This window comes from Cydia pomonella, chromosome 7, assembly GCF_033807575.1.
Source record: "Cydia pomonella isolate Wapato2018A chromosome 7, ilCydPomo1, whole genome shotgun sequence".
In the NCBI taxonomy this organism is placed as follows: domain Eukaryota; kingdom Metazoa; phylum Arthropoda; class Insecta; order Lepidoptera; family Tortricidae; genus Cydia; species Cydia pomonella.
The window spans coordinates 19,440,745-19,461,626 of NC_084709.1; the positions used below are offsets into that span (position 1 = coordinate 19,440,745).

A 20,882-nucleotide genomic window follows, 5' to 3' on the forward strand; every position below is an offset into this window, starting at 1 on the left:
TCCCTATTGACAGATCGTTATAACTTGTAAGCAGTCCAGATGAACCGCAAGATGCAGTCATGTTGCAGTTGTCTTTAAATGAGAACTCTTGCATTATTAGTTTACTGAAGAGATCGAATATTTACATTCTGTGCCGAGCGCAAGCGATTTATTACCTACAGGTCTTGTGACTAGCTTCATTTAAAGTATTTATCAACCTTTCTCACATTATTTATACATGATCCGTATTTGTTACGTGTACTATACCTACATCTAACTATAGTATCATCTACTACCGTCGGATGATGGTACCTACACAATCTATGTTGTAATATTTAATCAAGATAGAAGTACCTAAGTATACATATTAAAATGTATACTTTTTAAAGCACGAAATCTATCACTTCTCTTCCATATCACTCATCGCCAAGACGGTACATTAATTATAAAAATATACGTTTGAAACATGGAAAACGAAATCAGTGCAAAAAGTGAAAGTATATGTGAAAAAAAACCTGATGTGAAAAATGACAAGACTCAATTTGAAGACGCGCTGAATATTATTGGTAAGGTTTTTTCATACTCATACATTACTTAAATATGTTTAATATAAATTAATGCGGATCCCCAAGACTGATATGTTTTAAAGGCACGTATTGGTAATTATGATGGCCGATATTTGGGGCCAGGGCCCGTACTTTTCATGCCGTTGACGCAAAAATGACGTAATTTAACATACAGGGAGTTACTACAAATTTAGATAACTTACTTATTGATGGGTATCATAATAAATACTTGTTACGTGAATAAAAGCATGTTACGCTGTTAAAAACCAAAAATATATGTATTATTTCATAAATTAATAAACTATTATTTATTTGTGTGACAATAAAATGAAAGTCAGTTAGACGTTTCTATACTGATTGTCAAGTATATGTATCAGTTACCTAAAGAGGTTGACAAATGATTAATTATTACGAAAATACTAATTGGAATCATACTCTATGTAGCGTGACGTCATTTTTCTGTCAACGGCATGAAATGTAGGTACGGACTCTGTTTGGGGCCTATCTCAATTAAATTGGTGCTAAAATATTATATGCATAAAAAATGCTTCTCTTTCATATTTTAGATGCCCTATAAATAAAAAGCCTGTTTTATAAATGTAAGTATAGTATTTCTGCCATTCGGCAGAAAGCATAGAATATGGAATACTTTTACACCAACATAAAAAAATTAAGTGGAATAATCGTGAAGTGATTTATCGAGAATAAATTGGTTTATATCTGACCTTTCTCAAAAAGCATTTCTGGGAAGTGACTCTTAATTGGACTTAGCCTTTAAACGCGTGCGGACAGACAGATAAAAAAATATATAAAAATAATACTCCGTGACTACTGGACCTTATCTCAAAATTCGGAAGAACGCATAATACTTTGCATGCAGGTAACGCTTATGCAGAACACGACAATTACTGCACAACCCTTGAATTCAACAATTATGACATAAGTTTAGGAAATATTAACACAGATAGAAATATTCATTCTGCAATTTTTATTACGAATATTCACATATAGGTCTTAGTTAATTAATGTCTGTAATTTAATGATTTCATAATCCGAAATGTGCAAAAAAAAAACAAATGCATATATGTACCTAGATGAAACGAAGTTCACCGGGTCAGCTAGTTTTACCATAAACAAGAGCCAAAGAGCTGCTTAAGTTTAATTTTTCATTGATATTTAAGTATTAGTTTGAGATTTAATGGCGCTTATACATCCCATGACTGGAGCAAAAAACCATAGTTTTAATTGGTTAATAATATTTAAGTAAGTAAGTACCTAAATATTCTTTATTGCACCAACAATTATACATTTTACATAGCTGTAAAACTACAAATAATTTTTAAAGGAAAATTTAATCAGTTAACAACAGGCGGTATTACTTACTTTTTGTTTTTATTTAAACGTATTTTTTTATTTATTCAAGAATATGTATGATATCCGCGATCCCGGGCTCGCACATCCATCTCGCTCACGCTCACGGTCAGTGATAGTAAGACAAGAACACGAATTTACTGGGCCTTAATCACTTTAGGAGAAGTTGATATCGAGAACAACTGCAATTTGTTTTATTTATTTATTTACCAACTTACATTAACAGTTAAACCAGACATGCAAGTTATGGGCTACATACATACTTAAAACTAATTAGACTAAGCTTATCACTAGATTTGATTAATATCAATAGTTGTGGGTGTAGATATTGACTCCAGGTAGCGCGCTGCTGTGGCTAGGAATTTCAGTTCTGTTTGTGAGAATATGTCAAGCGTGGGATTATGGAAAACGATATTATTAATATGGTTTAGTGCAACATATTTCAATTTCAATTTCAATTTATTTATTTGCAACCAAGTACAAAACACATACAACTTAATGCTAGGTGTACAGTACGTGGACCCTGATAGGGCGCAGCAAAACCTTATGGACTACATGAAACTAATTTTAATCTTATGGTATATAATGGCTATTAAAATATAATTAAAATTCGAACTATTCCATAATTTAATAAACATTCCATAAAAGTATTTCATAAAAAAATAATTGATTGACAAAGAAAATACAAATAAAAATAAAATAAAAATGCTATTATAGTCATAGTTACACTGCATTGGAAAAAAATAAATAATCATAGCATCAATAAAATTAAATAAATAACAAAATTAATGAAAAATAACAAAAAAAATATTAATAATAATTAAAAAAAAAAATCAGAATAATAAACTTTGGAATGAGAGGCGGACATATTTGAAAACAAGATCATTAAAATCAAAAAGTAATGGGTGAATTTAGGTATTCATATAGAGGACTAGTGACTAATGTAATGGTGCTGGTATTTTGAATTACGAACAGAGGTGTAATTCGTGGCCGAAGAGTATAGAGCTAGTCTTAACAAATGGTGATGGTACCTTAAAATGCACATATTGCACTAGCAATGGATTAAATATTAAGAGTCCTTATTCCTACAGACGAGCGTATTTTGTAAAATGCTTCCTTTTTCATTCAAGATTACGACGTAACTATTAGTATTTATTCAAAAACTGATAACGTACTTAAATAATCGTTTCCTAAACTAAGGGCTCCAACAGTTCAAATTTTCATTTTCTCTTTTAAACCTCTTTTTTAATGAGGTTTTTTGGGAGTCTTTTCCAAATTTTGCAGTGAGATGTGGCGTTTCGGTTCTCAATTTTGCTATAAACAAGAATCATTTGGTACATGAATGACTACAATTTGATTCAACATATCTCGTACGAGGGGCTGGAATGATTAACAATCGAAGATTCATTTGAAAAAACTGATAAAATACCTTCCGAGTTTTCTTCATTTTTTTGGCGAAAACAGGGTTTTATTATATTTTATTTCCGCAAATTGTACGCATATTTTGCTTTAAAAATAATATTATAGCAAACTGTAACTTTATGTTAACCTATAAAAAAAAAAATCGTAACTATGGGACCTACATTGCCGTAAATTTATATTTTTTTAAAACACGTATAAATCACGCAGCAGCGACGCCCCGCTCTCAGTCCGCGCGGAGCGCGCTTAGAGGACGGACCTGTGCTCGATTGTCAGGCATTCGTTGCGATCGTAATCAGCTACGGAGTTCCGAGAAGTGCTATATACTGCGATTAGAAAATCTTAATACAAGTTCATTTTTTACAGTATGCCTAACAGACTCGCTTATTGATGGATTTTCAGTGTTACTTTTTTTTTAATACTAAGTCGGTGGCAAACAAGCATACGGCCCGCATATGTACGCCTGCAACTCCAGAGGAGTTACATGCGCGTTGCCGACCCTAACCCCCTCCCGCCCCTCGTTGAGCTCTGGCAACCTTACTCACCGGCAGGAACACAACACTATGAGTAAGGTCTAGTGTTATTTGGCTGCGATTTTCTGAAAAACGCATTTTCACTTGAAATTACGTTAGGGTTTGCATTATTATTTTTGACCCGGATGAAGTCCAAGTTCTCATGACGGAGTCAGGAGTTGGTCACCAGAACTCCTAATCTACTAATTATAATCCCATCGTGTTTGGGCTCAAAAGATTTGCCCTGACGAACACCATCGATCTAGATGAGGTCCAAGGTCTCATGATGGAGTCAGGAGTTGGTCACTAGAACTCCTAATCTACTCATTATAATTCCATCGTGTTTGGGCTCAACAGAGTTGCCCTGATGAGCACCTTCAATCTAGATGAGGTCCAGGGTCTCATGATGGAGTCAGGAGCTGGTCACCAGAACTCCTAATCTACTCATCATAACTCCATCGTGTTTGGGTTCAATAGAGTTGCCCTGACGAGCACCATCAATCTAGATGAGGTCCAGGGTCTCATGATGGAGTCAGGAGCTGGTCACCAGAACTCCTAATCTACTCATCATAACTCCATCGTGTTTGGGCTCAATAGATTTGCCCTGATGAACACCATCGATCTAGATGAGGCCCAGGGTCTCATGATGGAGTCAGGAGTTGGTCACTAGAACTCCTAAACTACTCATCATAACCTCATCGTGTTCGGGCTCAATAGATTTGCCCTGACGAGCATCATCAATCTAGATAAAGTCCAGGGTCTCATGATGGAGTCAGGAGTTGGTCACTAGAACTCCTAATCTACTCATTATAATTCCAACGTGTTTGGGCTCAAAAGATTTGCCCTGATGAGCACCATCGATCTAGATGAGGTCCAGGGTCTCATGATGGAGTCAGGAGTTGGTCACCAGAACTCCTACTCTACTCATCATAACTCCATCGTATTTGGGCTCAATAGAGTTGCCCTGACGAGCACCTTCAATCTAGATGAGATCCAGGGTCTCATGATGGAGTCAGGAGCTGGTCACCAGAACTCCTAATCTACTCATCATAACTCCATCGTGTTTGGGTTCAATAGAGTTGCCCTGACGAGCACCATCAATCTAGATGAGGTCCAGGGCCTCATGATGGAGTCAGGAGCTGGTTACCAGAACTCCTAATCTACTCATCATAACTCCATCGTGTTTGGGCTCAATAGATTTGCCCTGATGAACACCATCGATCTAGATGAGGCCCAGGGTCTCATGATGGAGTCAGGAGTTGGTCACCAGAACTCCTAATCTACTCATCATAACCTCATCGTGTTCGGGCTCAATAGATTTGCCCTGACGAGCATCATCAATCTAGATAAAGTCCAGGGTCTCATGATGGAGTCAGGAGTTGGTCACTAGAACTCCTAATCTACTCATTATAATTCCAACGTGTTTGGGCTCAAAAGATTTGCCCTGACGAGCACCATCGATCTAGATGAGGTCCAGGGTCTCATGATGGAGTCAGGAGTTGGTCACCAGAACTCCTAATCTACTCATCATAACTCCATCGTGTATGGGCTCAATAGAGTTGCCCTGACGAGCACCATCAATCTAGATCAGGTCCAGGGTCTCATGATGGACTCAGGAGTTGATCACCAGAACTCCTAGTCTATTCATCATAACTCCATCGTGTTTGGGCTCAAAAGATTTGCCCTGACGAGTACCATCGATCTAGATTAAGTCGAGGGTCTCATGATGGACTCAGTAGTTGGTCACCAGAACTCCTAATCTATTCATCATAATGGTAATTTGATGGTGCTTGTCGGAGTAAATATATTGAGCCCAAACACGATGGAGTTATGATAAATAGATTACGAGTTCTGGTGACCAGCTCCTGACTCCATCATGAGACCCTGGACCTCATCTAGATTGAAGGTGCTCATCAGGGCAACTCTGTTGAGCCCAAACACGATGGAATTATAATGAGTAGATTAGGAGTTCTAGTGACCAACTCCTGACTCCATCATGAGACCCTGGACCTCATCTAGATTGATGGTGTTCGTCAGGGCAAATCTTTTGAGCCCAAACACGATGGGATTATAATTAGTAGATTAGGAGTTCTGGTGACCAACTCCTGACTCCGTCATGAGACCCTGAACATCATCTAGATTGATGGTGCTCGTGAGGGCAAATCTATTGAGCCCAAACACGATGGAGTTATGATGAGTAGATTAGGAATTATGGTGACCAACTCCTGACTCCATCATGAGACCCTGGACTTCATCTAGATCGATGGTACTCGTCAGGGCAAATCTTTTGAGCCCAAACATGATGGAATTATAATGAGTAGATTAGGAGTTCTAGTGACCAACTCCTGACTCCATCATGAGACCCTGAACATCATCTAGATTGATGGTGCTCGTGAGGGCAAATCTATTGAGCCCAAACACGATGGAGTTATGATGAGTAGATTAGGAATTATGGTGACCAACTCCTGACTCCATCATGAGACCCTGGACTTCATCTAGATCGATGGTACTCGTCAGGGCAAATCTTTTGAGCCCAAACACGATGGAATTATATTGAGTAGATTAGGAGTTCTGGTGACCAACTCCTGACTCCATCATGAGACCCTGGACTTCATCTAGATCGATGGTACTCGTCAGGGCAAATCTTTTGAGCCCAAACACGATGGAATTATATTGAGTAGATTAGGAGTTCTGGTGACCAACTCCTGACTCCATCATGAGACCCTGGACTTCATCTAGATCGATGGTACTCGTCAGGGCAAATCTTTTGAGCCCAAACATGATGGAATTATAATGAGTAGATTAGGATTTCTAGTGACCAACTCCTGACTCCATCATGAGACCCTGAACATCATCTAGATTGATGGTGCTCGTGAGGGCAAATCTATTGAACCCAAACACGATGGAGTTATGATGAGTAGATTAGGAGTTCTGGTGACCAACTCCTGACTCCATCATGAGACCCTGGACTTCATCTAGATCGATGGTACTCGTCAAGGCAAATCTTTTGAGCCCAAACACGATGGAATTATAATGAGTAGATTAGGAGTTCTGGTGACCAACTCCTGACTCCGTCATGAGACCCTGGACCTCATCTAGATCGATGGTGTTCGTCAGGGCAAATCTTTTGAGCCCAAGCACGATGGAATTATAATGAGTAGATTAGGAGTTCTGGTGACCAACTCCTGACTCCATCATAAGAACTTGGATGGACTTCATTCGGGTCAAAAATAATAATACAAACCCTAACGTGATTTCAAATAACACTGAAACTCTATAGCACTAATGTGCGCAAACGATTGGCATCTTGACTACGCAGCATGGGTGCGTAGCCACCATGCCAATCGATACGACAAGGAAACACTATCTGTCTCTCTATCGCACTAATATGCGCAATCGATTGGCTTCTTGGCTAGGTATCATGGGTGCGTAGCCAACATGCCAATCGTTTACGATACGACAACGAAACACTACTCTCTCTCTATCGCACTAATATACGCAAACGATTGGTATTTTGGCTAGGCACTAAGCAAGTGTGTGGCCAACATGCCAATCGTTTACGATACGACAACGAAACACTATCTGTCTCTCTATCGCACTAATATACTTTATTTATACCTGCAGTCATTTAGTAACTTCTTCATTTTCCATTGGTGTGAAAGAGACAGAATAAAGAGCAAGGGTTATAGTACACTCTGTAGTCTGTACACTTAGTAGTAGTGTACATAAAAAAAAACCTACTAAGCATATACAATAAAATAAAGAGTGCCCATATGATATCATATGACACTAAAATTAATGTTGCTTGAAATTATATTGAAAACTATCAAGATTATTCTAGTCTGCATTGAAACGCGCGTCGCGTTGCCGGCGCTCGCGTACCGAGCGCCAACGCCATCTATCGAGCGTTATTTCGTGAAATCGGAGAACGCTCCAAGGATTAAGGGCTCTTAATCCACGTATTAATCTAAAAAGTATTTTACCGTTGTGAGCTGCCTACGTACTTCAAGGCTTTGATATGAGACCATTCCTAACACAAATGGCGTGGGATACATGTAGGGATAGTACCCATGTGTTTTCCAGTAGAGATATCTGATGAATGACTTTTGAATTTTTTCAAGAAGAAGAATGTACTTTTATTCGTGCGGGTTCCATACAATGCCATAGTTTCCAGAAGGCTACGTACAAATATTGAAACGAATTACAGTAGCTTTCATTAAATACATAGAAAACATAAAGGACGAATTGGACATTCAACTTTTAAAGCATATAGCGGTAGAAATTTTACAGATGTCGGTGAAATATCAAGAATACTCCAAATTTTCTCTTAAATGTCCCATGATTGGTGCCGTTAACATATAGTTCGATTGGGCCAAATATAACACAGTAATCCTGCTTTTTTTCGGATCAATTTTGCACCAAAATAACAGATTGTACGACAAATTGGGCCAATCGACCTAGCACCTGGAATATAAACAGTCTTTAAATAATTTATTAAAAAAATATATCCAGGTGTTGGAAAATACAACTACAGACTGCTGGCAATCGGAATTTACTCCTTGCTGGCGGCTACGGCAGAGATGTTTACAATTGGTTTAGTGACCACGGCCGCACAATGCGATCTGGACCTCGACGTGGACAAGAAAGGACTGTTGGGCTCTATACCTATTTTAGGTACGTTCTTATTACATCTTCAGGCCCCTGTTTCACCACGCTGACAATTGACGCCTGACATTGAAAACTCACCGTAAATTGCTGGTCCAACAAGTAAATCTTCTTCTTCCTCGCGTTGTCCCGGCATTTTGCCACGGCTCATGGGAGCCTGGGGTCCGCTTGACAACTAATCTTAAGATTTGGCGTAGGCACTAGTTTTTACGAAAGCGACTGCCATCTGACCTGCCAACCCAGAGGGTAAACTAGGCCTTGTTGGGATTAGTCCGGTTTCCTCACGATGTTTTCCTTCACCGAAAAGAGACTAGTAAATATCAAATGATATTTCGTACATAAATTCCGAAAAACTCATTGGTACGAGCCGGGGTTTGAACCCGCGACCACCGAAATGCAAGTCGCATGCTCTTACCGCTAGGCCACCAGCGCTTTTTTTTGGTCCAACAAGTACATATTAACGCTTAAGTGGGAGTTCCGATTCGAGCGCCATCTTGATAGTTATTCTCGTGATTCATTTCTTTGTTTTTTACTCATTAATATTATTTAAAGTGTTATATGGATAGCTTATTATACAGTAAACAAATGTGATACTGTGCAGTGAATGGAGAATTAATCATGAAACGCGTTTAACCACCATTTCGGAGTCAACGGTATACCGGTATTCAACGTGCTACTTGTAAAGTCCAGCTATTGCTTTACAGGAGCTAATAAAATCACCGTACAGTGTATTGTACTAACCGTACAATTTTAGTCGTATTTTAATCTTCTAATACCTTGATACTGGCGAAATAGTCCCACTGGACTGAAGCCACAATTTTAAAAGAATGAATGAACGAAAACGAACGCTTAAGTGCCAAGTGGTTAGTTACCTACCCTTCGTCCAGAATATTATCAGTGTCAGATGTCAAGATGGTAAAATAGGCGCCTGGTGGTCGGCGTCTAACACCATAACCCCCTAATAATCTTACTACCTATATACTTTAAGCTTTTGTTATAATCCGGACCACGAAATAAGATTATCACAAGACAATCTAAGTACTATATTAATTAGCAAATACTTCTAGACTTGTTCTTTTGCCCTAGTTAAAACAGATCTTCGCTTCGATCGGTACTATGAAAGCCAATCTCTTTTTCAGGAGTCGTGGTAAGTGCACACTTCTGGGGTTTCATAGCTGACACCCGAGGGCGTAGGTACGCACTCAATATCAGCACCTCCGCCTGTTGCGTCACAGAACTTCTGGCTGCTTTCTCTACAAGCTGGGTCTACCTAGCTGTGTTCAAGTTCATAGGGGCGATTTTGTAAGTAGCATGTGATACTACCGAACTTAATGATTTAGGTACTCGTAATTTCTATAATTTGTTAACAGATACACACTCACAATGTAAAAAACATAACCCTTATAAGATCAGTTCGTGTGTATGCCTGTCAAACAAAAGGGCTTGTTGTGAACGTCTCAAATATATTTTTTTTTGTAATTTTATGGTAGGTAATATTGAATATAAATATAAAAGTCTAATTAAGTACGAAACCTTTGGGACGCGAGTCAGACTCGTTTTTGGGCGGTTTATTCTTCTTTGGGTGACATTCATCGCAATTTGGGATAATGTATTCATAGACCGAGCGCAGGTCTTGATATCCCTTATTTTCAGTTGACATCTGAAAATCAATATTTCTGTAGCAAAATATTTTTTACAGTACATATGGGGCTACTTTATAGCACTAGTGCGAGAAGTAGCATATTATGTTACTGTGTCGAACATTTAAAGGGCCATATGTACTGTAAAACGTTGTACGATACATGTGCGAATAGGTAATTCGCAACTCGTGTCGATTTAAAACACTCCCTTCGGTCGTGTTTTAATTTATCGCCACTCGTTTCGAATTTCCTATTTTTCGCACTTGTATCGTAATGTACTATTTTAATACAGTTGCTCAAAAAGTGCTACTTTACGTAGCTGTTTAGCGTGCGGAAAGTTGCATTTCGCGAACTAGTGCTTTTTACTTTTCCACTTGTTCCAATTCATGACTACTTATTGATGAGTGTTAATGTTAGTTTCCTTTAAAACACATAATCAACATAAAAACCTGCTGTTCATGTAAAAATAATAAATATAAGCATATTTCATATTTTATTACTTACCTCTTCATCATTATAACACGTTTATTTTTGAATATTGAGAAACCGTTCTTAATAAGTTGTCTGAATGGAACGGAATAGCTGCCGAAACGCCTGTCAAAGCAGAGGCGTTTTTTCTTACCGCAAGAATGTTCTAAGTTTCCAAAGGCAACATTCGATATCGTTTTCATACAATACGTATAATACGTAAATAACGATACTTAGGTAATAATAGTATAATATTTTATATTTACAATTGTTTCTGTCATATAGAACATGCATAAAAAAGTACTTAATTGTTTTACTTATTTTTTCGCAACTGTATTAAAAAACGTCGTTCGCTACATGTGCGGAAATGTCATTCTTCACTCGTCCCGAGCACAGACTTATAGAGATACTGTCCCGAGTCTTGCCACTTGCCTACGGCTTACGGCTCAGATATCTCGGTACTCGTGAAGTAATGACATACTTTCCCCACTAGCATCGAAATAGACTAGACTAAATTAAATTAAAAGAAAAAATTTAACATTTCGAACGAAATGCAAACTGCAAAACGCCGTGCTTGTCGCTCTAAACAACTACTGTTATCGAAACTTGTCCGGCGTTCGGCCCAGTGAAATCCTTCCATAACTTCCATAAGTTAAGTAGGTATTTGTTCACGCGCCTCTCGCATTGATAGCTAAAGTTAGTAGATATTCAAAATGTTTCAGTGCATCCGGAACAAACGCGTTAGTCTTCACACTTATTGGGGAGACTACAGGTATACAAAAAAGGCAAACTTACCTCATGTATGCTGCCGCAGGGGTCCTTGCTTTCCAAGGTTTGAATATCCGTGAGTATTTATTTTGCTGTTATAACCGGCGTGACATGATGTCAGTATTATCAGTCATTTTAAATCTTGTTTGACAAAATAAAAATTTACGAAGTAATCAATAAACTACAAGACCTCCAAAACATAAATCACATGTCCGCCTTGATACTATTTTACTATTGCTACGTATTATAGCCCGTATAGGTACGTACAATTGTATAGTCAAGGTGTTAAATATCGACACGGACAAATTGTCAAAAATATATACACACTACCTTAATGTATAGGCAGTAAGGTCGTGTATACATATTTTTGGCACTTTTCCGTGTCGATATTTAATACCTTGACTGTACCCAGTACACATAGAAATGTTATAAACCAAATATATAATATGAATCTTTTTCTATTTATCTTTTCGATACGCTTAAGGGGCTCACTGATTACCAGTTCGCCGGACGATATCGGCCTGTCAGTTATTCGCAAAAGCTGACAGGCGCGAATAACTGACAGGCCGATATCGTCTGGCGAACTGGTCAGTGGGCCCCTTTACTGATAAGTTCAGTTTTGCTGGTAAAGTACCTATCTGATCTGGGGATGAAATTTGCTACAGTATCTTATTGGTGATTATCGCTGATTTTATTCTTTTATTTATTTTTTCAGCTGTGGCTTATCCAATATTAAATATGAGCTCATTCTCATATTACATGCCACTTCTGGACTACTCATTCCAACCATGGAGGCTGTACCTTTTGACCATTGCCCTTATGAGCGGTATTAACTTGCTTCTGATTGTATTCTTTACACTCGAGAGCCCAAAGTTCTATTTTGCCATCGGAGAACAGGAAATGGGAATGAAAATTATGCAGAAACTTTATAAAATTAACACTGGCAATGCCATGGATGAGTACCCGGTATGCATATATATTTCCTATGAGTATAGATTGGACATTTTCAATAAGTGTTATTAGGAAACTACCCATGAAATTAGCCTGTAGTTGAGTCTATTCACCCAGCTCAAATCACCTGGGTCAATTAAGTAAACCAAAAATACACTTTATTCACCTATATGTCATTGTCAAAGGGTGTAGCAGGATAGCCTAGGAAAAATTGCCCCCAGCGATTTTGGGCCGAAACTGTAATCAAACGATGCCTTTTGGGGAGGTTATACTCTGCACAAAGTTTCATCCCTCTGTTACCCCCTGGGGGTGAAAAACACCCGATTAACCCCAAAACTGTTTTAATTTTTTTTTCCTAAACTATGAAAGTGACGAATTTCAAATTTCGTACAAATATTAATAAGACTAAAAGCTATGTGCTAAAAAAATATTAACCCCCTAACCATTGAAATTCTTGTAAAAAAAAAACAAAAATAAAAAAAGAATCAACCTGTATATCAAGTTTGGCTCATGGTACCACACCATTTTTTTTTTCAAAAATGAACCAGTTTATATTCTACATGATACAAAAGTTTCATGGACCTACTCCAGAAGGAACATTGCGAAATCAATATGTATTGGCTCTTTGGTGCGTACTATTCATTGAACTCCCACTAAGAGCCTTGCATTATTAATAAACAATGGCTTGCGATCGGACCGCTGGCGCTGCTCGTGCCCGATTTGAAAAAGGTGGGGATAAAGAAGTATGAATCAAACTCATTTGTATTTATAAAAACATTTTTAGGGTTCCGTAGTCAACTAGGAACCCTTATAGTTTCGCCATGTCCGCCTGCCTGTCTGTCTGTCTGTCTGTCCGAGGCTTTGCTCCGTGGTCGTTAGTGCTAGAATGCTGAAATTTGGCATGGATATATAAACCAATAAAGCCGACAAAGTCGTACAATAAAATCTAAAAATTTAATTTTTTTGAGGGTACCTCCCCTACACGTAAAGTGGGGGTGAATTTTTGTTTTTTGCTTCAATCCTACAGTGTGGGGTATCGTTGGAAAGGTATTTCAAAACTAATAGGGGTCTTCAACAAACATTTTTTGATTTTGTGAATATATTCGGAGATAATCGCTCCGAAAGAAAAAAAAATGTGTCCCCCCCCTCTAACTTTTGAACCATAGGTCCAAAAAAAATTAAAAAAAATCGTGGAAGTAGAGCTTAAGAAAGACATTAAATGAAAACTATAGCGGACATGATCAGTTTAGCTGTTTTTGAGTTATCGCAAAAAGTTTCCCCTTCATAGTAAAAAGACATACTTTAATTAGGTACTGATTATGCAAATTTGCCTATTTGTTTAACTCACGTGAAAGGTACCGTTTCATCCCTTGGTTAACAATTTACTATACTTTAAGCTCCAGTTTAGCTTATTGTGACGGAAGAGTAACTACGGAACCCTACACTGAGCGTGGCCCGACATGCTCTTGGCCGGTTTTTTTAAATTATTTTGTTTTCGGGTCCGAGACGTTGCGTATTAAGCATGATACGAGTATAATGATTAGTAGCTACGAAATAGTACGTTTATTTTAATTTCGCAATTTTCCTTCTGGAGTAGGTCCATGAAACATTTATATAATATAGAATATAAATTGGTACATTTTTGAAAAAAAAAAAATGGTGTGTGTACCATGAGCCAAACTTGAGATCCATGTACAAATGAGTTTGATTCATACTTCTTTATCCCCACCTTTTTCAAATCGGGCACGAGCAGCGGTCCGATCGCAAGCCATTGTTTATTAATAATGCAAGGCTCTTAGTGGGAGTTCAATGAATAGTACGCACCAAAGAGCCAATACATATTAATTTCGCAATGTTCCTTCTGGAGTAGGTCCATGAAACTTTTGTATCATGTAGAATATAAACTGGTTCATTTTTGAAAAAAAAAATGGTGTGGTACCATGAGCCAAACTTGATATACAGGTTGATTCTTTTTTTTTTTTTATTTTTTTTTACAAGAATTTCAATGGTTAGGGGGTTAATATTTTTTTAGCACATAGCTTTTAGTCTTATTAATATTAGTACGAAATTTGAAATTCGTCACTTTCATAGTTTAGGAAAAAAAAATTAAAACAGTTTTGGGGTTAATCGGGTTTTTTTCACCCCCAGGGGGTAACAGAGGGATGAAACTTTGTGCAGAGTATAACCTCCCCAAAAGGCATCGTTTGATTACAGTTTCGGCCCAAAATCGCTGGGGGCAATTTTTCCTAGGCTATCCTGCTACACCCTTTGAGACATATTTTTCGTTTACTTTGTTCACCCAAGGTGCATTAGCTATTAGTTCACTTAATGTACTTGTGACCAACTGCAGGTGAATTATTGTAATTAGCAGCAAGTAGGTACCTAATACTCAGAGGCCAGAATTTTCGTAGCATTTTTGAATTGTCATAATGATTTCTCATTTGTCGACTTCTGACATGTACTATATCGATACAATATAACTAGAACACAGCATATTAACCTTTTCAACGCTTTCTCCCTCGCATCAAAATGTGGCATACACGCCAATATGTCAACTATTGAGAAACGAATTTAAACCTTATCTGTCAACAGTAAAATTGCTTTGACAGCGTCTGCCATGACCTCTTTAGTGGTCGTTGGCGTGGTAGGCACGACAGCACACGACCACTTTAGTGGCTCTTGGCGTTCAAAAGGTTAAAGAAGATTAAAAGTATATGTAATAGCAACAGGCGGTCTTATCGCCAAAGAGATCATTCTTCCAGATAACTTTTGAGTAGTTGAAAATGTAAAATAGAGATATGCTATGAAAATATTGAAAAGTTAATAGTTAACAATTTTACATTATTTACTAAAAAGTTACTAAATCTTCTAACTCCTATAGAAAGTGATGCTCAAGCAACTTGCTAGTTAATGACTGGTTTGAGTATATGTTTGAAAGCAGCAAAAAATAATGAGCACGTGTTTTGTTATATCAGCTAAAACTAGTTTTATAATATCTTATCACTATAGTTACACATAAAAACGGGTGTTTTTTTAGGAAAAAATGAGTTTAAGCAGATATAACAAAACACGTGTACATTATTTTTTCCTACTCTCAAACATATACTCAAACAAGCCATTAACTAGCAAGTTGCTTGAGCATCACTTTCTATAGGAGTTAGAAGATTTAGTAACTTTTTAGTACTTTGGAGGACAATTTCTCCCAATAGGTTGAGTTTGGGCAGCGAAAAAAAAATACGTGTCCGTTATTTTAGACTACTCTATAACATATATCAAATCGGAGTCGGACAGTTGGGTACCCTTCCTTGTAAGTCTGTGGTGCTCATAGCAGAGTTACATGTACAGTTTATAAATCAACGTTTTTTTTCTTTAAAAAGGTTAAATTAGAGAGATAAGAATATAAAAGTGCCACCATAAACGGCAAAATCCAAATACAAAAAATATAAATAATAGAAGATTATAGTTGCCCTTCCTTACGTTGTCGCTGCAGAGTTAACATAGACAGACTCTACCAAATTCATTAAATGGTAATTTGTTATCACATTTACAGGTAAAATATATCGTTTTAAACGAAGACGATTACAAGCCGCGACAGAGAAATTTTTTCCGATCCATTTGGGAGCAAACAACGCCGTTGTTTAGCAAAAAGTACATCAAGAGTACGATATTGATATTTTTGACGAGTCTGCCGGCGTACTGCGTGTAAGTATTGTAAGTAAAATTCGATTAGGTGAAGCCCAAACCATGTATGAACATCAAATTTCACTTTTCTTTTCTACTAATTTAGACGCGATTTTACTCCTACTACTACAAACGCGAAACCTAGGCTGCGAAACAGTAGCCAAGGATGGAAACAGGATAAACGTCAAGTAAATAATTTTTAAGAAAAAAAAACGACTTTAATGAGGGAGACCGGTGAAAGAAAGATTATTGATGATTTTGGATTTATACAGTGAAACTAAAAAAAAACAACGTCCTTCGTCTAATTATGTAGAAAAGTAGGTAAATGATTTTTTTATCACTGTACCCACCTTGACAGCACATTTCAGATTCGCCTTATGGTTGACTGGTAAGATACCTGCAATAGGGTATTCGACTGTAGGTATTTAAAATAAAATATTTATTGCCAAACGTGACTTCTGCAAATGTAAATGCTTGATTTGTTGATGAAAATACTAAGATCACTATATACATGCATACATTTGAGGAGTTCCCTTGATTCCTTATAGACCTCATCGTCAGAACTCGAATATGACAAAAAATTGTTTTGCAAATCTAATTTGTTTAATAAACACAGCAAAGAGGACACACCAAACGTGAACTATGCGTCGTTGAAGAGTTCCATTCGGATCATCATCAGCAGTTCCACTTCATCAAATGTCACTTTTTAAAATGTAAATGCTTGATTTGTTAAAGGAAATACAAAAATCACTATATGTACGCCTGTAACGTTAGAGGGGTTTCCTCGATTCCTCATAGATTCTACCATGAGATCTCAAGCTTGACAAAAATGTGTCTTGAAAACCTAATTTGCCTAACAAACATAAAGAAGACGACAAATCGCCAAATGTAAATGCTTGATTCGTTGATGAAAATACAAATATCACTCACTATATGTGTGCCTTTCACATTTGAAGAGTTCACTCGATTCCCCATGGATCCCATCATCAGAACTTAGTTTTGACAAAAACGAGACCAATCTGTATATAATTATATAAATTCAATCAAAAAAATAATTTTCAAAATCGGTTCAAAAATGACTGAGTTATGAAGTAACAAACATTAAAAAAACATACAACCGAAATGAGAATCTCCTCCTTTTGAAATCTTGAAGTCGGTTAAAAAGTGAGGGATGCCTACATCCCAATTTTATAAGGGTTCCTAGTTGACTACGCAACCCTAAAAACCATTCCTGCTGCTTTCAGATCACCACCACTCTCCATTTGGTGGCCATTCATCATGAACAGCGTCAGCAAAGCTCAAGATACCAGCATAGAGTTTTGCAAAATCTTTCAAATGAATAACACAAAAAGTTTTGAAAATTCCGTTCTTTACAACAGTTCTGAGGTAAGTCTGAAATTGTGCAACGCTTGCCACAAATGTATTCCTAATCATATTTATCCGTATTTCAGATACCTAAATGCGACGACACCATTGCTGAAATCACATATATAGCCCTCGCAATGTTCGCTGTCTACCTCGTCATCTGCTCTCTAGCTACCGTTTTCATCATGAAATACATCGGGAAGAAATGGACGTTCGTGATCATCCATTTTATCTGCACCATTTTAGGAGTCATGGTCAACTACATGAACATGTATGGCGGAGTGTTTGCTTTGGGGGCGCTCTCGGTAAATGTGACGTGTATGGGGATTGTAACTACTTATGCTATTGAATTGTTCCCGACATACATGAGGTGAGAAATATATGTAAGTAGCTCATGCTAACAATTTTCATAATCATCAGCCTATAGGTAGGTGTTCCACAGTGGATTACCGAAGAGGACATTCTCCGCTAGCCCATTTCACAACTAATTGTTGAATCAAGTGGTGTAACTGAGGGAGGGGGACATAAAGGTACCATTAGACTTTTTTAACTATGAACTAGCTAGGTGTAAAATTGACCATAAGGCTGGTAGATCCTAATTCAAAGGTCGTAAAAAAACACATTAGCCACGTTACATAATAAAATTGGGGAATATTTTCTTTGTCTAATGTTGTCTCTGTCCCTAGTTATACCACTCACAGTAGTCATATAGGTTTTCTCACGTCACACATTGCAGTTGTATGTGGATGGATAGTGACAAATTCATTTGCAATGTTTATCTCTTACCGGAAACCTAGTAATAAATTAAACACCAAAGATAATTTAATTCATAATTTCATAAGTTCCAAGAAAAATTGGTCTGTACGATCAAGGACAGTGTTGGCCGAACGTTAATTTACCATTGCCGTAAACCGTAACGGACGGTTACAGTTTACGGTTCAATTTGTAATGGTTAATAGTCAATTGCATTAACGTTTCGGCCAACACTGATCAAGTATTCCTTTTAATTACCAATGTAGATGCCGCTTTGTATCCTTCCCAAAAAAATCAATTAAAATTACTATTTTTACAGAGCTATGGCGGTGTGTCTCACCATACTCTCCGGTCGAGCAGTTTCTATAGTCTTCTACAATATCATTGGCGCTCAGCTGCAAAATAACTGTTCCAATTTCATATTTATCTTGGCAGGATTGATTGCATGTAAGTATCTCTAATATTAACCGCAGACAATTTATCAAATTACTTTCACATGGTTTTAGGTATACCAAATTATGGAAAATCAAATTGTCAGTAAAAAATTGCGGTTGAAAAATATAGGCGCGAATGATCGATCTTCCATAGTTAAGTATTTTTTATTTATTTCACGCCTTTTTCTTAAAATAATCTCTTTTTACAGTTGGTGGCTTTGTTGGGATCTTTCTCCCGTCTGATAGAATGAAAAAAGAAAACGTCAAAGTAGGGAAGAGCAGAGATGAAAACGACACATGCAGTTCTACGTGACGTTCTAGCCTCTAGGCCCTACAACAAGGCGACGAATCAAGCTTCCGACGACGGTCCCATGCCCAATTAATTTAGTGGCAAACCGCCTACTACACGGTCAGAAATTAGCAAGATCACGTTCGTCGGAAGCCTCGTTTCTGACAACATAAGGCACTTAATAAGGTGTTTCGAACATAAATAGATTCAGACTTACATACCTACAGTGAACTTAACACCTGCCCGCAAGGCATGGTTTGTATGATTAATAAATAGAATCACTAATGTATACTTTTTTATAAATAAAAGTCACTATAAAAGTTCTATTTTATTTCTATTATGTGTTCTATTTGCCTTCGATATGATTGCTACCAATACCAACTGTAAACCATAGTTTTGGATATTTACTCGTACTGCATTAATACAAACCACCAAAAATTAAACCACTTACCTTTATTCATAGTTGGCACCGGCGGCTGTGCATCACGACTTGAATCTGACTCCCTGAATACCCACAAATTCAAATGTTCTAACCAGAGACATGTCAGTCGCTGCGCTTGACAGACAGATGAAGTGTGCGAAAGGGAAGCCATGACGTATATGAACAAGCCATAAGTGCGAAAGAGGCAGACTACATATGAGAAAACGTAACCAATTTTGAGTTCGAAGGCGGCCGAGGCGGCCAAAATCATATTGCCGTATTTTTTAACGTGAAAAATATAAGAGAATCAATAAGAAAAATATATATTAAGTAATTTAGTGACGATGGTGTCATGTTGTGTGCCGGGTTGTAGTGTTTCAGGGCCAAAAAACCCAGGAAAATACTCATTTCACAGGTAATTATGATATTCCTAGCGAAATTTTCGTAACGATATTTTATCAAATGAACAGCATAAAAAGTGTAAAAAACCAATTCATACAGTTCATTATAAGTTTTTCTTCAATTGTGTGTTAATATTTCATCATATTAGTCAATATTTTAGAATATTTTGTGTAAAAACCTAAACTGTTACTTTACGCTAGGGCTTGACAAAATGTTCATATGACTGTATCGATAACTTGTCGGTATATAAGTAGGTATGGAATTAGTTGTTCACAAGATATCATTAAGATATTACCTTTACAACCGACTTAAAATAATAACGATTGTTATAATACCTTTTTGGAGGTGCACATGTTTAGCGATAAATTTAAACTTCACTTTCCAACACAGTGCTTACATTTTAAACACTTTTCCACGGCTTTGCCGCCAACACAAGGAAACACAAGACAGCGTATACTTGTACACAGCGTATACACACCCAACCCAACTTGTCAGCAGGAAAAGGCGCGAAATTCAAATTTTCTTTGTTAAGTCAACTCTTTGCGAACACATTTTCAAACAACTTCAACTTTATCATTTTCAATTTTTTCAAACACATTTGAAAAAATAGTCGATAAAGCAGTTAAACATCGATAGATTATTAATATTTTGTAACATGACATCACTATTTTTGTTCGCACATAGACAATTTACGCACACACTTGCATTTAATTTTTGGTCACACTTTCGAAGTTTGACAGTCGTTCTATACTATCCTATTTCTATGGTTCTAACCGGGCCCGGCGTATTTCATCATAACACACACCTTTAACATTATATTGCAAGTGTTATTTTAACCGAATTTGCTTGTTTTAAACACTATTTAAATATAAATCCGAGCTTTTTAAGCACAGAAAACTAGTAATAGTTGTAATCCGACCAAAGAGCATATAATCACTACGTTCTAATCCGACATTAAAAGCAACCGAAAATCGGTGTTGCCAGAGCAAGCACTCAGATGTAAAATTAAGATATATTTTTTTATCACAAAAAAATATATTGACAGCAAAATCTTGTGTATTTTGGTGATTTTAACTGATATTTCACTCAAATCACATTAGTACGCAAAACAGTATGGTAAAAAATAGGTACCTAGTAATAATACTCATAATCCACAATATTAATCGGTAGAAGATTGTTTTATGAGGATTTTTTTATA

The 20,882-nt window shown here is 37.1% G+C and overlaps 1 protein-coding gene across 1 annotated transcript; it reads left to right on the top strand.

The window, feature by feature from the left end:
• The first annotated feature begins 129 nt into the window (after positions 1–129).
• Positions 130–19,185, top strand: LOC133520105 (synaptic vesicle glycoprotein 2C-like). Its single transcript, XM_061854423.1, has 10 exons — positions 130–545; positions 8,360–8,521; positions 9,652–9,814; positions 11,343–11,464; positions 12,104–12,354; positions 15,890–16,041; positions 17,265–17,406; positions 17,472–17,755; positions 18,458–18,585; positions 18,782–19,185. Exons 1-10 carry the CDS (start codon positions 446–448, stop codon positions 18,883–18,885), a joined length of 1,608 nt encoding a protein of 535 aa, XP_061710407.1. The 5' UTR covers positions 130–445; the 3' UTR covers positions 18,886–19,185.
• The last annotated feature ends 1,697 nt before the right edge of the window (positions 19,186–20,882 follow it).

What these genes read in the sequence shown, in the direction of transcription:
- LOC133520105 (XM_061854423.1), top strand. Translation starts at nt 446, where the DNA reads ATGGAAAACGAAATCAGTGCAAAAAGTGAAAGTATATGTGAAAAAAAA. An exon ending in GGGCTCTATACCTATTTTAG is followed by an intron (nt 8,522 to 9,651) that starts GTACGTTCTTAT and finishes TCTCTTTTTCAG; the next exon opens with GAGTCGTGGTAAGTGCACAC. An exon ending in ATGCCATGGATGAGTACCCG is followed by an intron (nt 12,355 to 15,889) that starts GTATGCATATAT and finishes TCACATTTACAG; the next exon opens with GTAAAATATATCGTTTTAAA.